General features: G+C 42.8%; 1 protein-coding gene across 1 annotated transcript in view; it reads right to left on the bottom strand.

Moving 5' to 3' along the window:
* Positions 1-18,783, bottom strand: part of AQR (aquarius intron-binding spliceosomal factor) — a 97,030-nt gene that overhangs the window by 5,947 nt on the left and 72,300 nt on the right. The window contains exons 29-34 of the mRNA XM_090033522.1: positions 16,997-17,184; positions 12,259-12,430; positions 11,485-11,655; positions 9,704-9,789; positions 8,753-8,927; positions 6,262-6,375 (exon numbers count right to left, since the gene is read on the bottom strand). Coding sequence (XP_089889648.1) covers positions 6,262-6,375; positions 8,753-8,927; positions 9,704-9,789; positions 11,485-11,655; positions 12,259-12,430; positions 16,997-17,184 — 906 coding nt within the window. The remainder of the gene's footprint in view (positions 1-6,261; positions 6,376-8,752; positions 8,928-9,703; positions 9,790-11,484; positions 11,656-12,258; positions 12,431-16,996; positions 17,185-18,783) is intronic.

Raw genomic sequence — 18,783 nt, 5'->3', positions numbered from 1 at the left:
GAACAGCCCTGCCAGAGGAGCTGGATGCAGACACCTGCAACAGATAAGACAATCCTCTTTCCCCACCCTCCCTTCAGGCAGAGAGGAGTTTTGCCCAGGACAAGAAAATTATTAGGGCTCCTGCCCCAGCCCTTCCCTGTCTGGCTCCTTATGAGGCACATGGGGCAGTTCCACTTGGCCACATTAGTGGCAGCAGCAGCACTATTTGAGACCACTCTATTTGAGCCAGCACAACAGCGGTTCTAAACTGGGGTTCCACCAAATTAAAAAAAGGTTAGACCTTTGCAGGTCTGAACCTACAAAGGCTGAGAACCACTGAGTTACAGCACTCTGCTCAACGAGTGCAGTCCTGAATTTCTGGTTCTTATTCCCAGAATTATTTTATAGCCTTGTTTTATAATCAAGAATAGGTATGGCTTGGTGGTTACAGAGATTTGAGTTTGGTGACAGGAAATTTGAGTTTTACCTCGCTCAGAGAATGGTACTAATTGAACCTGAGTTTTCCACACTGCCAGGAAAGTGCTAACCAACTACACAGGAAGGAGGGGCAACACCACCATCTCCACTGGCCTCATTTTTAAAATAAGGGAGAGAGTCTTGGACAAGTCTTCGAAAGAATGATTGCAGGCACCTTCCCTCAGGAGATTATTATTACTGACTCTATGCTGCTCTCTTTGGGAAAACAAGCATATTTGCAAATATTCATAGCTATCACTGCTGTGGTAGGTGCAAATCAATTGTATCCTTTGACCTAAGGATATTTACCCTTAAACTATTTTCTGTAAATGCTGAACTAGCCAAAATGTAGACCTGCTGAACTACATCAGCAACAAGACTAATGGCCTACAGGGTTAACGTAGTTGAGGCACACCTGTCTTAACTAACAACACACTAAAGAAGGATATGGTTAGCATCACATCTGACTACTACTTTTGACTCCTCAGCCTGAATGACCTGGTACCGATTTACAGCTGGGTCATCTAAAAGCAGGCTTTGGAGCAGGGTTTGAACGCAAGTCTGGAGCTATAGTGAAATACCTTAACTGCTTTGCTAACACATTCTACAGAGTAAAGAGGAGGCTATGTAAACAACCACACAAGTTGTTGCAGCAGTAAGAAACAGCCAGCCAGATAAGTTAGAGCTGATCTGCCCTGAAGTGAGTTATGCTAGTGTCAAAGAAACAGGATGATCCTAATAGCACATAATGCATATATTCCAGTTCCTTTTAAAACATGGCGGCATTCTTTTTAAGAACTCTAGTTATTAGTCTGTATAGTGAGATACTTAATATAATACTTAATTATATACTTCTCCCAGATACTGTATGCAAAACTTTTAAAAATAACTCTTGCACTAAAAGGCATCACCAATCAGAAACTGATCCATTTCTTTAGTCCATCTACAGCAGCAATTCTCAACCAGGTGCTGTGGTACCACAAGTCATCCTTTTAAGGGTGCCACATAATATTAGCACTGTTAGGAACGCAAACACATATACATGATTCACAAGATAAACCTACAGATTTCAAATATAAATCCATAGTGTCAAAAACTTTCTGACTTGCTGTGATCTAAGTTCTTGCTGACAGAAGGATTGCCCTATTTTTCCATAATCAAAAAAGAAAAAAAATTGAGCGAAAGCCAAGAGCTGGCATTTTCTGAAAGGTTCTTTGACCCTAACAAGGGATGTCTTGAGTGTAAAAAAGTTAAGAACCACTAGTCTACAGTAACAAATTTCCAGCTGGGCTACCCTAGAAATTGCTGCATTAGCAATTCATTCTTGTACTTTAAGATATCAGAATAATGTAATCTTTTTTTTTTTTTTTGCAAGTCCTTGCTCCCTTCCAGGTAACTCTTTCAGCAAACAAATGTGAAATATTTATGTTCTTTCTGTTAATGACAGACATTTGTTAACAATGGAAGGCTGAGGCTTTAGTGAAAGGTGGTTTTCCCAATTTAAAGAACACACATTTTTCCCCCCCTCACCTAAAAAGCTATACAGACTTTGGAAACCACTGTAAGCTTAGAGGGTAACAGTCAAATATTAGGTCTACCCACCCCAACAGCAGCCCTTGGATGAGTCATTTTTTTTAAATGAATTGCATCAGTTGGCTGAGGATGCTGGAGGAAGCGCACGGTGCCCCCGGGTATCCCCCGACCCTTGAGGCAGCTAAGAGACAGCTGCGGCAACGAGAAGGTAAGCCAGGGGGAAGGGAGCGAGCAGGGCCAGGTGTTGGCGATTGGGCAGGGGACTCTACCTGCCTGACCCTATTTAGCCAAACCGGGCAGGAGCCACACTCCCGAGCCATACAAGCAGGGAGTGCGAACAGGCATGCTCTTTAGGGGTGTGCCGGAGTTTGCGCCGGGGTTCGCGCAGGGATGCGTGCCAGAAAGGCTGTAGGCAGTGGAAGAGCCAATGACTGCGAGGGATCAGGGCCATGGAGTACGAGATTGACAGGTACTTTCTCTCCCTGCAGGGCCCGTCCCCTCAGGCTGTCACCACCCAGGAGCCTGCAGGAGGCAAATGGAGGAGGGTCACCTCCAGGGCCAGGCGGTGTCGTAGGCGGCGTGCAGCTACATCAACTGTCACCCCAATACAACTGGGGAACAGGTATGTGGCCCTGGCAGCGCTCGAGGAGACTGGGCATGAGGAAGGAGGAAGGCAGGAAGTCACACCCTCATCCAGCAAGCCATCATCCATACCAACTGAGCATCATCCAGTGACCCAGAGGAAGACACGTTGGGTCATCATCATAGGGGACTCCCTCCTCAGAGGAATGGAGGGACCCATCCACCACACAGACCCCAACGTGAGAGAAGTGTATCGTCTCCCAGGAGCCAAGATTGGGGACATCACAGGGAAGATCACTGACCTCATCCGGCCTTCCAACTACTATCCTATGGTCCTCATCCATGTGGGAACCAATGATGCGGCCCGGAGTAGTCTGGACCAGATCATGGATGACTACAGAGCTCTAGGGGCCAAACTTAGAGAGTTGGGGGCCTAGGTGGTCTTTTTGTCCCTCCTCCCGATTAGTGGATGCCATCAGTGGCAGAGTGCCTGCATCCGTGAGGTGAGCCGGCGCCTCTGGAGTTGGTGTCATCACGCTGGATTTGGCTTCCTGGACCACGACCCCCACTTCAGATCAGAGAGCGTCCTGGGGCGTGATGGTCTCCATCTCTCCCCCAAAGGTAAGAGTTTGTTGTCTTACAGGTTAGTTGACCTCCTCTAGCGGGCTTTAAACTAAGTTTGTCAGGGGATGGGGATCCACAGGAGCAAAAAAACAACTCAACCAGGTGTAGGACCTGCCCAGGTAAGAGCTCAGATATATACCAAGGGACCAGTTGTCTCTCAGGTGGTGGGGTGCCCAGGGCTCCCACGGGGGGATTAAGGTGTCTCCTCACTAATGCAAAAAGCATGGGGAACAAGCAGGAGGAGCTTGCTCTCCTGCTTGCAAGTAGTAAAATCTACCTGGTTGGCCTAGTGGAGACATGGTGGGATGAAACATTTGACTAGGCATTAGACATAGAGGGCTATAGGTTGTTTAGAAGAGATAGGAAGGGGAAAGAAGGTGGTGGTGGTGGGGTTGCGCTCAATGTTAGAGAACAGTATACCAGCTCTACCTTCCAAATGGGACCAGAGGAAGGCTTAACTGAGACCCTGTGGGTCAAACTTCAAGGAGGGCAGGGGGAGAGGGCTCTGGTGGTAGGGATTTACTACAGGTCACCACATCAGGAGGAAGAGCTAGATCCAGAATTCTCCAGGCAGCTGGGGGAGGCCGTGCATGCAAAGGATGTTGTTGTCATGGGTGATATGAATTACCCTGACATCAACTGGGAGGAGCAGTAGGCCAGGTCTAGCCACTCATGAAGGTTCCAGACGTGCGTACAGGACCTACACCTCGTGCAGGAGGTACTCGTTCCCACTAGGGAAAACGCCATACTGGATCTGGTGTTAGCCTCTGGGGATGACCCAGTGGGGGATATGCTAGTACAAGGGAGGCTAGGGGACAGTGATCATGAAATGATCCAGTTTGCTATTCAGAGAAAGGTGGGGAGAGTAACTAGCACAGTGCAAATGCTTGACTTTAGGAAAGCCAACTTTGATGTGCTCAGGGCAGTAGTCAGGGAGGCACTTGGAGCCCAGGGCGTAGCTAGTATGGGGGTCCAGGAAAGGTGGTCCTTCCTCAAGGAGGCTATCCTTGGGGTGCAGCAGGACGCAATTCCACTGTGCAGGAAGGTGGGAACAAGGTCCAAGAAACCTTCATGGCTGAGTGCGGATATCCAGGCTGGACTGAGGGCAAAGAAAAAAGCGTACTGGAAGCAGGGGACAGGGACAAAGGAGGAGTACACCTTCCTGACCCGAGCTTGTAGGGATTTGGTAAGGGAGGCTAAAGCAGCACAGGAGCTTAGATTACCTTCTGGGATTAAAGATAACAAAGAGTCCTTCTTCAAGTATATAGATAGCAAGAAGTCTCAGGGTAACATTGGACCCCTATGGGGCGGGGCAGGGCAGGGCAGTTGGTAGAATTCTAACAAGTTCTTTGCCTCCGTGTTCCTGTCTGCTGACAATGGGGTGCTCTCGGGTGATAGCACAGAGGCCCAGGAAGGATGCGAGTCCCCCGACTGTTAGTTCAGACCTAGTTAAGGATTACCTGGAGGGCTTAGATGTATCCAAGTCGGCAGACCCGGATGACCTTCATCCACGGGTGCTGAAGGAATTGTCTGGTGTCATTGTGGAGCCATTGGCACGGCTGTTTGAGGACTCCTGGTGCTCAGGCCAAGTCCCTGAGGACTGGAAAAGGGCCAATGTGGTCCTTATTTTCAAGAAGGGGAGGAAGAAAGAGCCTGGCAACTACAGGCCAGTTAGCCTCACTTCTATCCTGGGGAAGGTCTTTGAAAAAATTATCAAGGGCCACATTTGTGACAGCCTGGCAGGGGAAGTGATGTTGAGGGGTAACCAGCATGGGTTCGTGCCAGGCCGATCCTGCCTGACTAACCTGGTCTCTTTCTATGACCAGGTAACAAAGAGCTTAGATGGGAAGGAGGAAGTCGATGTCATCTTCTTGGACTTCCAGAAGGCCTTCGATACAGTGTCCCACCCAATTCTGGTGGGCAAGCTGAGGGACTGCAGCATTGACGAATGCACAGTCACATGGGTGGCAAACCGACTCCAGGGGTGCACCCAGGGGGTGGTGGTGGATGGGTTGATGTCGACCTGGGAGGGTGTGGGCAGCAGAGTCCCCCGGGGCTCGGTTCTTGGGCCAGTGCTGTTCAACATCTTCATTAGCGACCTGGACAAGGGTGTGGAGAGCACCCTGTTCAAGTTCGCTGATGACACCAAGCTGTGGGGTAAAGTGAATACACCGGCAGGCAGGGACCCCATCCAGGCAGACCTGGATAGGTTAGAGAAGTGGGCGGATCTGAACAGGATATGGTTCAACAAGGACAAGTGCAGAGTGCTGCACCTGGGGAGAGGGGACCAGCATTATGGTTATAGGTTAGGGGCTGACCCTCTCAGCAGCACAGAGGCAAAGAGGGATCTCGGGGTCAGGATTGACTCCAGGATGAATGAGTCGCCAATGTGATGAAGCAATAGGCAGAGCCAACCGCACCCTGTCCTGCATCAACAGGGGCATCACTAACAGGTCGAGAGAGGTCTTGCTCCCCCTCTATGCGGTACTGGTCAGGCTGCAGCTGGAATACTGTGTCCAGGTCTGGGTGCTGCACTTCAAGAGGGACGTGGAGAACCTGGAGAGGGTCCAGAGGAGGGCCACTCGTACGGTTGGGGGCCTCCGTGGTCAGCCCTATGAGGAGAGGCTGAGGGACCTGAATCTCTTCAGTCTCCGCAAGAGGAGACTGAGGGGGGATCTTGTGGCTGCTTACAACCTTATTAGGGGCCAGCAGCAGGGACTTGGGAAAATTCTGTTCACCAGGGCCCCCCTTGGATTCACCAGAAACAATGGCCACAAGCTGAGGGAGGATAGGTTTAGGTTAGATATTAGACAGAACTACTTCACTGTAAGGGTGGCCAGAGCCTGGAATAGGCTTCCCAGAGACGTGGTGCTCTCACCTTCCCTGGAGATCTTCAAGAGGAGACTGGATAGGCACCTGGCTGGGGTCTTACGACCCTTCACACCCCCAGTGCTCATTCCTGCCCATGGCAGGGGGTCAGATTCGATGATCTGTTTAGGTCCCTTCCGACTCATTGATTCTATGATTCTATAAATGCATGCTTTCCAAACGTTACAAGTGTCTTACCTGCCGGTAGTGGCGTGTACTCTGTATCATGTGCATATACATATTGTACACAAAGTTAGCCATCTGAGGCATGTTCTTTATTACATGGATTTGGTGAGGAGGCCTTTCTCCATTCTAGAGGAAAAAAATGCAACAGTTAACATTCAGAATGTAAGTAACACAAGAGATCTTCAAAAAGTATTTTCCAATATAAGGGAAGATGTGAAAAAGCCTAAAAGTTAAGTTAAGTATTTCAAAACACAATAGTGGACAGGGAAGGGGACTGAAAGCTATATCAACAAAATGACTTCAGTGTCCAAAGCTGGACTTTGGCTGGACAATTTCAGCAGGAAGACATGAGACACCACAATGCATTATAGCCGATAACAGTGGTTATATTCAATGGTGCAAGGTGGGAAATACAATTTTCAGCCCTGTTAAGTTGAGGAGAAATATGAAACATGCTTCTCATGCGCAGCTCCACCACTGCTCAAACTCTTCAGGACTACTTGCTCAAGTAGTAGGTCAGCATAGGCTAGTTGGCTTTCCCTGGCCACAGTGAAGAGCTATCACTAAGGCAGCTTCCTATTTAGTATGCTACCTATTAGGAGTTCCATTCTGAGGTCACGAACACTCCTCATCCATTTTATATAGACTTATTTTAAGGCTCCTAAAAGCTAGATTTTGCAAAATTCAATGTCTCAGTGCTTAAAGTCTCTTTTGGATGTAGTCCTGAGTTCATCTGTAGAGCAGCACTATTTAAGATATATAATGGAAGGTTATGTTTATACCTCAAGAAGAAAATATCACAAGTAAATAGGCAAAAAGACACATTAAAACGTTTGCTTTATTAAACACTGTGAAGTGGTCATACTGCTATAAATATGAACAGTCCCCTTGCTAAGCATCATCAACTGCTTCAACTAAACTATGGTAGTATTATTCATTTAATGATTTGGAAGAATCACCTGCATGTGGTCTTGATGAAAAGACACCAAAGAAACTGTCATTTTTAAAAAGCACTATTATTATAATCTGGAGGAAAATTAGAATTCTGATGTTATGTATGAACTAATTCTTTACCTGTAATTCCAAGAAAACATTTCCATTAAATGTGTATCAATGCAATACATATTGATACAATCGCACAAAGAACTGAACGTGTGAGAAACATTTAAGATTAAAATACATCAGACTATCAGTTACACTGTCTAATATTAAAGTTATATTTCTTTTATGAAGGGCCATTTATTTTAGAAAATGTATAGATATTTTTTCCTGTTTATAGCAGGAAAAATGTGCACTATACTATGCTTGCCAAGTTTAATGTCAAAGAGATATTAGACTCAGTGTAACAGAACTTAAGGATAAGGCTGGCACAACTGAACTCAGCTTTGCCAATACCTATAAGTCAGCAAAGAGATTCAGTTGATGTTGATGGGGTAACATGGTAAATGCTGATGCCTTAGGAGGCTGGCAGTTGTTCACTTACTAGCACGATCAGATTCATTCCCCAATCCCAACAATCATGCCTCCTGCCATGCTATACGTGCATGGCAGAAGGTGCAACTGTTGAGACCAAAGAGCAGGTACAAACTGCATCATTGCTAGTAGGGAGTCCAGAGCATAGATTTATAGGTGATAGATGGGGGATCTGAGGGAAGGAGTTGCTTGATGCCCCCCTGCTTGGCTGCTGCAAACCCACTTGGCCACCACCTGGGCTGCACATGCATTTTTAGATATCCCAGCACACAGGGACCCTGGGATTAGGGAGCCTCTTCCTGATCTCAGAATCCCAGCATCCTGGGACCTTTAAAAACCATGTGTGAAGCTGGGCTGCACACATGCTTTAACCCACATCCCAGCACATGTGGACTCCAGGGCTCCTGATCCTGGGGTCCCCATGTACCCACACCTGCAGGGCAAGGTGATCAACCTGCGGGTTCACAGGGTGTCCACAGGACTCCCCACAATCTGAAATTTTGAAGTGCCTTGCCCAGAGGGGTTGCAAGGGAAAGCAGGGAAGAGAGCAGGGTGCTAGGGTTTGCCCCTTGGCTCCCCCTGCTAGGGAACCTTGCAACCTTCTCCCCTCACATCCCATTTTTCACATTGGGACTGGGGTTGTTCCAGTCCTGATGCTAACCTCCATGCCCATGCTGATGCTGTCATTGGCTGATTGTTAGCATTGGCATGGGGGGATGGCATGTTCAATTTATGGTACCATAAAAATGAGCCACAAAGATGTTCCATATAGTTTACAGAATTTCTTTGTAGCCAGTTTGTCACTTTACAGTGCCATAAAATCAGCTGCATGTGTAGCACTATTACTATTTAGGACACCTTAATTGTACACATTAATTGTACTACAAATGTAACATGTGCCAGGACAGTAGATACAATTATCCAAGCAACATTTAACTGTAATAGTAAGAAAGCGTTGCAGTTTTACTGCTTACCATGCACTAATGAGTAAACTGGACAGTATAATAAAGTTTAGGATAGATATTCCTACCTGTCTGGCTGTTGGGAAATATTCTGTAGGAACTATATGTAGATGAAGTGGTCGAGCTGTGAGTTGGCTGAAAGCTGGTGTTAGCTCAAAGCAGTTATGGAACAGAGATACTCTTGCAAAGATATAAAGCCCAAGCCTGGCTCTTGACATGGCAACAACTAGACGTCGGACATCCCTTTAAGAAACAATGATATAAAATAGTCGTGGTCTTCCCACTATCCATGGTGCTTTACTTGACCCAAAAACATATCCATAAAACATTTATTGTGCAACAACACACAATTAAACAACATATATGGCATGAGGAAATCTGTAGATGAAAGGAACTTTTCCCCGGAAGTTTCTTCCAACTACTCAATTCTAACTCAAGCTTTGTTATATTTTTTTCCAATACTTTTGAAATAACACTCCACATTGGAAACTCACATACTGTAGATAGTATTTCTATATCCCTGAGTTTGATGGACAAAACTTTATCAATAGATTAACATTTGAAAACTGAAGACAAACAGCTCCCTTATCCTCAAAAGATGGAGGGCAGAAATTCTAAATTTTAACATATCAAGAAGTTAACTACACATAGGCCAAACTCCTGCTCCCAAAATTCACTTGCACGAACCTTTTCTCACAAGACTATTTCAAGCCTTTGTCTGAACTTGTATTACATTCCTAGCTATTTTAATAGGGTAAAAATAAGTTCACCCCAACTAGGGCAATACAAGCTAATTATAGTGTTTAGATAAGACCCAAATTTGAAGGGCAAAGTGGTTGTGAAGTGGGTACCTGATGGCCATACACGGAATCAGCTTTGAGATTCTTTCAGTGAGTGACACTAAATATTATTAAAATGTATATGTAATTGTAATGTTTACAGTTGTACACTCTCTTCCTTTAAAAACAATCAAAGTAAAATACGTTTTAATGTATTTGCAAGAATATCTTTCTACATACCTCAGATGGCCAACAGCTTTTGTTCGTACCAGCGAAAGAAGGATATAATCATTTTGTTGACCTTGAAATCTGTCTACAGTTGTCACCTAAAAGGTATAAAGTAGTAAATTTAATTTACCTTGTGAACCTTCCAAAAAAACCTTCTAAATAAAATATTTTAAGAATAATTTAGAATTTAGTAACTGAAAACGTGCTGAGAGAAGCCAGTTTATATAAAACTTTACGCTAAAGCTTGAGTAACTGGTAGAGAAGATAGAAGTATGTTGTCTGTTATATGGTCTACTTCTAACCAGTGCCTAAAAATCACCAACCCTTTGGCCTTGGTCTATGACAGGTAAACAATGCCTCACTTCAATGAATACAGTGGTTTTAAAACAGACCATAAAATTCCTCAGTACTTTCTTATGATTTTGTTCTAATGGCTGGCTGACAGGTGCCTTTGATCCAGAGATGAACTGAAAGATTAGCACTTTTCATGGATGTCATTTTAATATGATGGAAACCTCATTCTAAGGGCAGGACAAAAGAAATCAGGATAATGAGGTTCAACTATCCTTGTGCTTATCGTGTCAGCAAAAGTCACCCTCTTTAATATTTCAGGTTAAATCTGTTCATTCACATTTCATACTCTGCCTTTTAGATTGCATTAACCATTCTCCTTGTGGTTCTGAAACCTTGCCTCTTAGTTACTCCTCCCAGGTAAAGTGTCCTGTAGCATATCAAATCTAACTGTGCACAAATAATTGTTAAACAATGACTCTCCAACATCCACATCTAGCTTACTCCTTAAGATTAAGCTAAGGGTCACCACATCCCTTCTAGGCAGAGAACAGACCAATCTTTTGTTTATGGTATCAAAAATCATCTCTGATCTGAATCTGCAACCTCCACTCAACCAGTTAATAATATAACCAGGAAATTCAAAGCCCATCAGTTCAATTCAAATATAATAAAAGCCTTAGTCTGTCTGTCTGTAATGCTTTATTCATACTCTGATTGGTCGCCTCGGCAGCCAATCACAATGCTGACTGAAACAATCAAATAAGAGTGCTCCAAGAGTGTTCTGGACAGGAGGTGGCAGTGGCAGGACAGTGGAGCATCACCATGATGGCAGGGATGGAGCTGGGGGGTGGGGTGGGGGGCAAGGCCAACAGCAACACCCGCTTCCGCCCTGCTCCCTGGAGGCAGCAGCAGCAGCAGCAGCAGCATGGGGCGCTGGCCAAGGGGGACGGAGAGGCAAGCTTCCCCCTCCCCCCTGCTCCTGGGAGGCAGGAGCGCAGGGTGGTGGGTGACCATGCTCTGTCCTTGCCTGTTTCCCCCTCACCTCATTCCTGATGGGCAATTGTCTAGAATATGAAGAAAACTCATGGCTGTTACTCAGCATCCTACAATATATTGCTACAATTATTTTATATGGTTCTTAGCTAGAATTTGTAACCAGATATTACACCCAATGGTCATCTCCACTCTCGAATTATCTTTCACTTGTAAGTATTGTTGATATGTATCCACATCACTTAGTTCATCTTTCCCATTAACCTTGGAACTGAGATATACTTCATCTACTTAAGGATCTAATACGAGCACACACGAAAAATAAAAAAAAGCAGAAGTATGAATGTTTTGTGAATAGTGTTCTGTCTGCAGAATCCAAGTGGATATGTCATCTACTGTCATTAAATAGAAAAGTTTTTGTGCAGATATTGGTGAATTATTGCAACAATATTGTTTTTGTAATTTGATATATTTCTAAAACAGCAGAGAATGATTTTGAAAATTACCTTGTTTGGCCGGCCAATCATTGGGTTATTCCCACAACGCTGATTAATGACATCACGGATCAGATGCTTTTGTCCATTGTAAGTTGTCAGGATACTTATCTTGTCTGCAGGGTAACCAAGCAGGCACATGTACATAAAGAGTGCCACAACATACTCTGCCTCACCAAGATTCTGCAGTTAAGAAAAGGGGCATGTTAATGTGTTTCTGCCTTTGCAGTGAGTCACCCCACAGTCCATCAGTACATATACCACGAGTAAGTGAACAAACCTCACATTAAAAAAAAGAGAACATCCAGAAATTACACGAAGAAAGTAAAGTTCATAATAAGAATGTCTGTTTTAACACTGCAGCTTTCAAAAGCTACTGTGAATAGACAGAGACAAGATGATAATGACTATCAGTTACATGTTCGCTCTTTATCTGCATTCAAGTACACATTCAAAAAGGTGTAAATTTTATCCATCTTTGGGGATGCAAGCAAAAATCAAGGAAAATAATGGATCGGGAGAGAGATGCACCAAAACATTAGTATTATATATAAAATAATATAATTGTAAGTGTGTGCACACGTGTATTATATATATAATTTTTGGTACTGACCAATCATAAGGAGCATTTATTAAAACTGAATTTCTCTGTGAATATAGAATTATATTGTAATGCTCCAAACATTCAAATTATTTATCTTCAGTCACAAACATTTAATATTTTTTACTTTTTTCCATGCTTAAGATGACAATGTGAAGTATCTATTACTGCACTGAATCTCTTACCTGATAGAAATAAGGATTGGGTTCAGACTCTCCCACTCCATTGAAATCTTCTACATTTATCAGCTGGAAATCGTACAGAAATCCTGCATTTGCTGTTCTGAACTCTGGAAGGAGTTGCACATGAGGCAGATTACCCAGATTCTTGTAGCGCCAGTTGTAGAGATTACACAAACTTCCCAGAAAAACAAAATCACAGTTAAAGAGATGCCTGAACATATTCCTGACAAGTCAGATGAAAGAATATTTCTTATAAGTGACATATAAAGCACATAAAGGCATGACTTTTTATCCATAATTTTGCTAATACTCTTCAACACAGTTCAAGGTCTTTGCTAAATTTTTCACAGTAGGAAAACAGGAGGAATTTGGCAAGACATTTGGAGGTTATGAATATCATCACATGTGTCTGTAATTTGAGTTCCAATTCTCTCTTCTCTCAAGAAGAGTACAAGATTATGGACATACCTTGCCAACATCCTCTAGCAGAGGCCAAATACCCAATGTTCCCAACAATTTTGGTAAACACTGAAGTCCCAATTTCAAGAGCTATTTAGGATCAGTTCCAAAAATGGATATATGTAGCTAAAGAGGATCTTAGGTAGAATTTAAGGGCCTATGCCCAAAAATACAGTCCAAACTGCCACCCACCTGCTCAAGACAACAAAGAGTCCATAGGCACCTAACTTTTCACCAGTATAGTTACTTGGGTTTCTCAAGTTCTACTATTCTGCAGGCCAAGAAGTGGAGCATTTCATCACCTCTCTGAGCCAAGATGGGATTCTCAAACTGGGCACCCCTGCACTTAAGTCCTCTGAGGGAACGGATCAAGATGATGTGGTGAAGAGTGCCAAAAACTCACTGGGAACACAGAGTTCCACAAAAACACAGAAACCATGAACACCATTCAAAATCACTGCTTCCAGTGGGGAAACAAGAGATGGTGCCTGCCTTTTATGGACAAAAGTGGCTAAACCACTTGCACAGGAGGACCAGAGTTCAGTGCTCAACTCATTCTGTTAGCAATTAAATTTCCCAATGTGCCCTACTCATTAAGGTAGAGACTGGGCTGTCTCTATCCTGCACTCAACATTCATGCTGTTGAAGCTGGGGCAATATGCAGCCAAGAAAGCAAAAGTCAGAGAGTCAAAGAGGGCTAAACGAGAGGGCGTATAACTACAGACCAATTACAAGTGTATTTCCTTTAGAGGGGAGAAGAAGAGAAAAGTCTGGGGTTTCCCAGAACTTCCTATACATTTTACATTAAACAAGCTATTGAACAAACGGTATAAATAGCATTGAGAACAGTGGCCGGAATGCAGGACTGTCGCCAACCAGGGCTCCCTGAAAACACTATATATTTAATAGATTAAAACTTAAGATAAATATGAAACGTTGTTAGCTAGATATACAAGGGCTGTGCTGATGGCCAGAAATTGAAGACTGAAAAGACTGGGGAAAAGAAGCAAAAATCAAATAGGGAAATCTTGAACTCTCCCTGGAAGATGGACTGGGATGACTACAAGCAATAAGGAAAAGTTACAAGGAAGCAAGACAGAAGTGGAACAGAAAAAGAATGTTGTTCCTTCTTTAAAGTGAATCCATTCCAGGTGCACTGCTTGGGGCCAATTCCTGCCAAAGGGTGTGCTTGCAAATGAGGAAGGGTAAGCAACTTTAAAAAAGGAGCATAGATAAGATACCCTAAGGGTAGTTTTACAGATTTACTTTGGGGTGGCTGATGCCCTTTCTGCTCAGCATGTTGCCAGGGATGCACTGAACAGGCTCTTTTCTCCTTTGGCATATTGCAAATTGAATACTCTGCTACAGAATTTGGTCCACCTGACTAAACAGTATTTAGCTGCTTCAGACCCAGGCATTAAAACATATGAAAAACAAACATGTCTTAAAATTGATAGGCTCCACTAACGCCTATTTTAACTACTAAAATGTGTGTTTCCTTGTAGGCACTGAAGCTCCGAGTAGAAGTCTTACAGGCAACGCACTGGACTGACACTCAAGTGACCTGGGTTATTTTTCCATCTCTACCTGTTGGAAGAACTGAGATGAGTCACTTTTATCACCACATGCCATTCCAGTTTCCTATCTATAAATGGGGATAATGATTCTGATCAACAGTTGAATAGAATAAGGTATTTTTAATAATACGGCAGAATAATTTCCTGTCAGGCATAGAAAAATGAATTGTAGGTCATGAGAGATTAAGGGATGAAGAATGGTCCTTGTGTCGTCTAGCAGAGAATTTAGAGAAATCTCCCTGTCTAAGCACATTTATGAATTAATCAAACACAAACAAAAGTTAGATGTCATTTGTCTGAATGTACAGAACTGCCATATTGGGTCAGACCACAGGTCCATTTAGCCCAGCATTCTGCATCTTTCAGTAGCTACAGTGTTCCTTAACCTTGTTATTTTTCCCTTAACACTTTTGCATAGACCAACCCCGAGGAAGGCCAGGACAAAGCTATCAGAATCTATTACCTTGGAAAAGGAGTCAGAGAAGTTCCTTAGATGACTAAGTAAAACTGAAGAGTTTAGATGCCAAGGTTCACAGAGCAAGTCAAAAGGATCCTGTGCCAGCAACCATGAAAGTCATCTGGTCCTCAAAGAGCCCATAGGTATCTACAGGAGGGACTTTGAGCATGCTCAGAAATAATTAATTGAGAGAGAAGACCTAGGTGCACCACAGTGCCTAACCTCTGCTACCACTTCAACTGATGTTGGGAGGTACCTAAATTTGTGCAAGTCCCTAGAGGGAACCCCTATGGTAAGCAGTAAAAGAATTGTGCCTTAATTCATATAAAAATGCTAGAATTCTTTTTCCTCTCATCTCTCTCAAATTCTCTGAGGAGATGCTTAGGAGCAGATGGCAACATTTAACTTCATTTATTATTTAGTTGTATTATATACTCAAACATTATAACTGTCATTTTAAAATCACCCTGACAATATTTGTTGGCCATATGTTCAGAAGATAAATAATCTGCAAACGTTTCAATTTCTCAACATGTTTCTGAAATGTAAAAATTAAATTTCTATTTTATGTTGTCCATTCTTACTTTTTTTGGAAAAAAATCGTAATTTAAAAAGCTTGTACCATTTATAAATAGCAGTATTTTATAATGTGAAAATGGAATCGATAACTCACTTCACAAGAGGAGTCAAAAGGACATTTTACTTGTCCTATTTTTCCCTTACAAAATACACTGAAAAACAATCAACAAAAGTGTATGAACTTTACACAATGGCATCTATAAGCAAAACAGAACACTTGAATATGGGAGCTAACCCAAAAATGTATGCACTCCAGCTGTAGAGTCATTGTGAAAATCTTTAGAGAAAGATACAGGAAAATAGATCCTCAGCTGGTGTAAAGTGTAAATTTACACCAGTTCATGATCTGACCCAAAATGCTTACTACCCTCAGGGTTTGCTGTGCAGTAAGAGATATCTAGGGATTATCACAGAAAGTCAGGGTTGGAAGGGACCTCAGGAGGTCATCTAGTCCAAACCCCAGTTGAGACAGAAGAGGGGAAAATCAGGGCTGGATGTTTAAATTTGTGTGCATCTTGTGCACACATACACGTATCCATGTCCGTGCGCGTAAAAATACAAAAAATATAAATAAATGAACCAAGTACATTTCTAGTGTAACATAACTGATTCCAGCAGATTTACACTATGTATTAAATTCAGTTATGTCTAGATGCTCAGAGTACTTTCCACTCCTTTCATCCTATGTGTTAGTTGCTTGCTTTTGCTTTATTAGTTCAGCTTCTGTTACTTTGGAGAGAAAGATATATAAAGCAGGATCTTTCCCTGTTTGATTTCTTCTGACCAAGTGCTTCACACATGGAAACCTAGATTCATTCTTTGATGAACACAGTGCACTTGGACAGTTGTGGCTGCAGAAGCAGATCCAAAGCTACTCATGTTCTATTCAATTAAAACCTAGAACCAGCACTTCGAATTGGACCTAAACAGAACAGCAACAAACTGCAGAGTATAGAGCGCCATTGTGATATTATTGTCTGTTGCTAGCTGCACTCAAACTGAATTATGAGTTTATAGCTGACCTTAACACAATCAGCCAAAGAATTACAGTAGTCCAGAGTTGAAATAACATAGATCATAGCAGCTATTGGAAGTAAGAGTATCCATTGCATGATAACAACACTTCTAAAGAACCCTGAATGCTGCTTATACATATGTAAATGTAATTTCCTGATATCTAAAGTATGAATTAGAATTTAACAAAGGAAATAAATGTATACCCATCCTGCAAGAGTATACCTCTAGTAGCTGTTATGTTATCCTTAAAGCAAGCATAAATAATCTGTGTTTTTTCCAGAAAGAAAAGCTGTTGCATTACATAAAATCTTTTTATGAAGAGATTTAAAAAAAAATTTCATGCAAAACATTTTTAAACAAACACCAAATTTCTCCAAAGCATTAGCACCCTGAACACTGGAACCAACACCATGTTATAGCACAAGAAACTCAAAAGTGAAATTGAACAGAAAATGATAAAGGTTAAATTATCTGCCTTCACTGTCTGAATTAAAAGGCATGCAAGAAGAAAGCAGACAGATGCATTAGATTTTTTTGCAAACTCACAAGTGTAATCATATAAGGTGTCATTTTGAAGATCAAGGTTTTCAAAGCTTAGTTTTTAATCCGATATCTTTTCCATGAGATGCCTACTCCCTTTTCTACATCTTACCTTGCTCTTGCTCTCCCTTGAGCATCCAAGTCAACAGTTGGGACTCCCACCCGAACAAATCTTGTAAAAAGAGACTGTTCCATATTGGAGTATTTTTGAAAAGCCATGTTCTTAATGACAGGTGGCAACTGGTGATGGTCACCAATCATAATCCAACGCTTCAACCGGCTGAATCCATCTTGGGGATTCTAACAAACAATTAAAGATTACAGAATTAAACTTGATACAATTTGATCCAGGGCTTCTAAATTATAGTAAAGTAAGGTTCAACTTGATTATTTTAAGCCCTAACTTTATATTTACATTTACACGTAATTGCATGGATTTGCAATCTGTATATAGGGTGTTAGCCTGGAGACAGCTCCTGCCTTTCTTAGGTCTTCACTCCCCCAAAATGAGAGTTTAATATTTTACATTTAATTATTTACTTTTAAAGTTACCTGAGTATGATCCTAATTATTTACTGGAGATTTGACGGTAATGAGAGAATTGGGTCATAGAGAACCAGGGCTAGGCTTATTATCCCTTCTCCTTGAAGGTCATTAGAAGATTCAAGAAGCACTACCCAAGCCCCAGAGGAAAAAGCTACCTAGAGTGCAATCATTTCAAGGAAAACCACCCTTCACAAGTGAGCAAGAAAGAACACACAGGTAGAGGAAAACAAAAATATATGGAAGGTGAGGAAGAGATGCAACTGAAAACGTCTGTCGTTGCAGAAAACATTTATGTTCTTTTCATATTAACAGATGTACCACTGCAGAATATTTTTTTAACAAGGACAATTTAAGCGTTGTGTACTATGCCACGACCAAATGCTCCCATTCCTGCAAGTTACCCCAACCTGTATATTGTACACACCTATGTGCTGACCATGACTGTTCTCAGCTCCACACCATATCCCAGCACTGTGTTCCTATGAAATATAATGCATGCTCATTCCCAGATTCTTACACAATGGTCTCAACACCGATGAGACTTATTTTAGAAAAAGGACAGAAACAGGGGGCATGGTAGTTGGATAATCTGGGGAGCAAAGCTGAAGCCTCCCAAGATCCATGACTGCACCAGTCTGACCCACTTCTTTCCCCCTAGTCCTCTTCTGTACTTCTCTATCTTTTCTTTTCGATCCCTAGAAGAGAGGTTGGCAACCTTTTCAGGTTGTGGGCTGGAATGACATAGCTCAGCTCAGAAGAGAACAGGCTGATGAGTGGTAGGACTCAGGCACCATCACTACTCCCCATGAAGGCACAGACAGCTCCTGTAACCACTGTTTCTGCTCATGGTGACACAGGAAGAGCAACTGCCACCAAAACGTGTCACTGATTCCTGTTACCAACAGCAATGGGGAGCACTGAATTTGGCAACGGCAGTAAGCAATGGCTGTAGCAGCAAGACAAGAGCGCATCCCTTGGCACAAAGCAGGGAGGGCTGGGGTAGCAGAAGACAGCTTGGATGCTGTGGAGCAGATCAGCAGCATGAAGTAGAGAAGGCGCTCCTCTACCACACATGCTAGGCAAGGCATAAGTTGCCCACACCTGACATAAATGACATGTAATTGGCACTACAGAGGCCTTTTATATTCTTAAAAACTACAGGTGAACAGATATATTGGCTAGCTATCAGATCAGCACTGATAAAAGGAGAAATGACATTATCAGCTGTTGGCTTTTTTTTGGATGCTGTAGCTGATAATTACAGCCATGTGCCCAGAGCACCCAGACGAGCACGGTCTGGTCCTTGTGCCCTGTTGCTGGCCTGAGCCCACAGCGGACTACAGGTCCCAGAGA

Source organism: Crocodylus siamensis, chromosome 2 (genome assembly GCF_052110815.1).
Source record: "Crocodylus siamensis isolate JL-2025a chromosome 2, ASM5211081v1, whole genome shotgun sequence".
In the NCBI taxonomy this organism is placed as follows: domain Eukaryota; kingdom Metazoa; phylum Chordata; order Crocodylia; family Crocodylidae; genus Crocodylus; species Crocodylus siamensis.
This window is presented reverse-complemented; position numbering and strand designations above follow the sequence as displayed.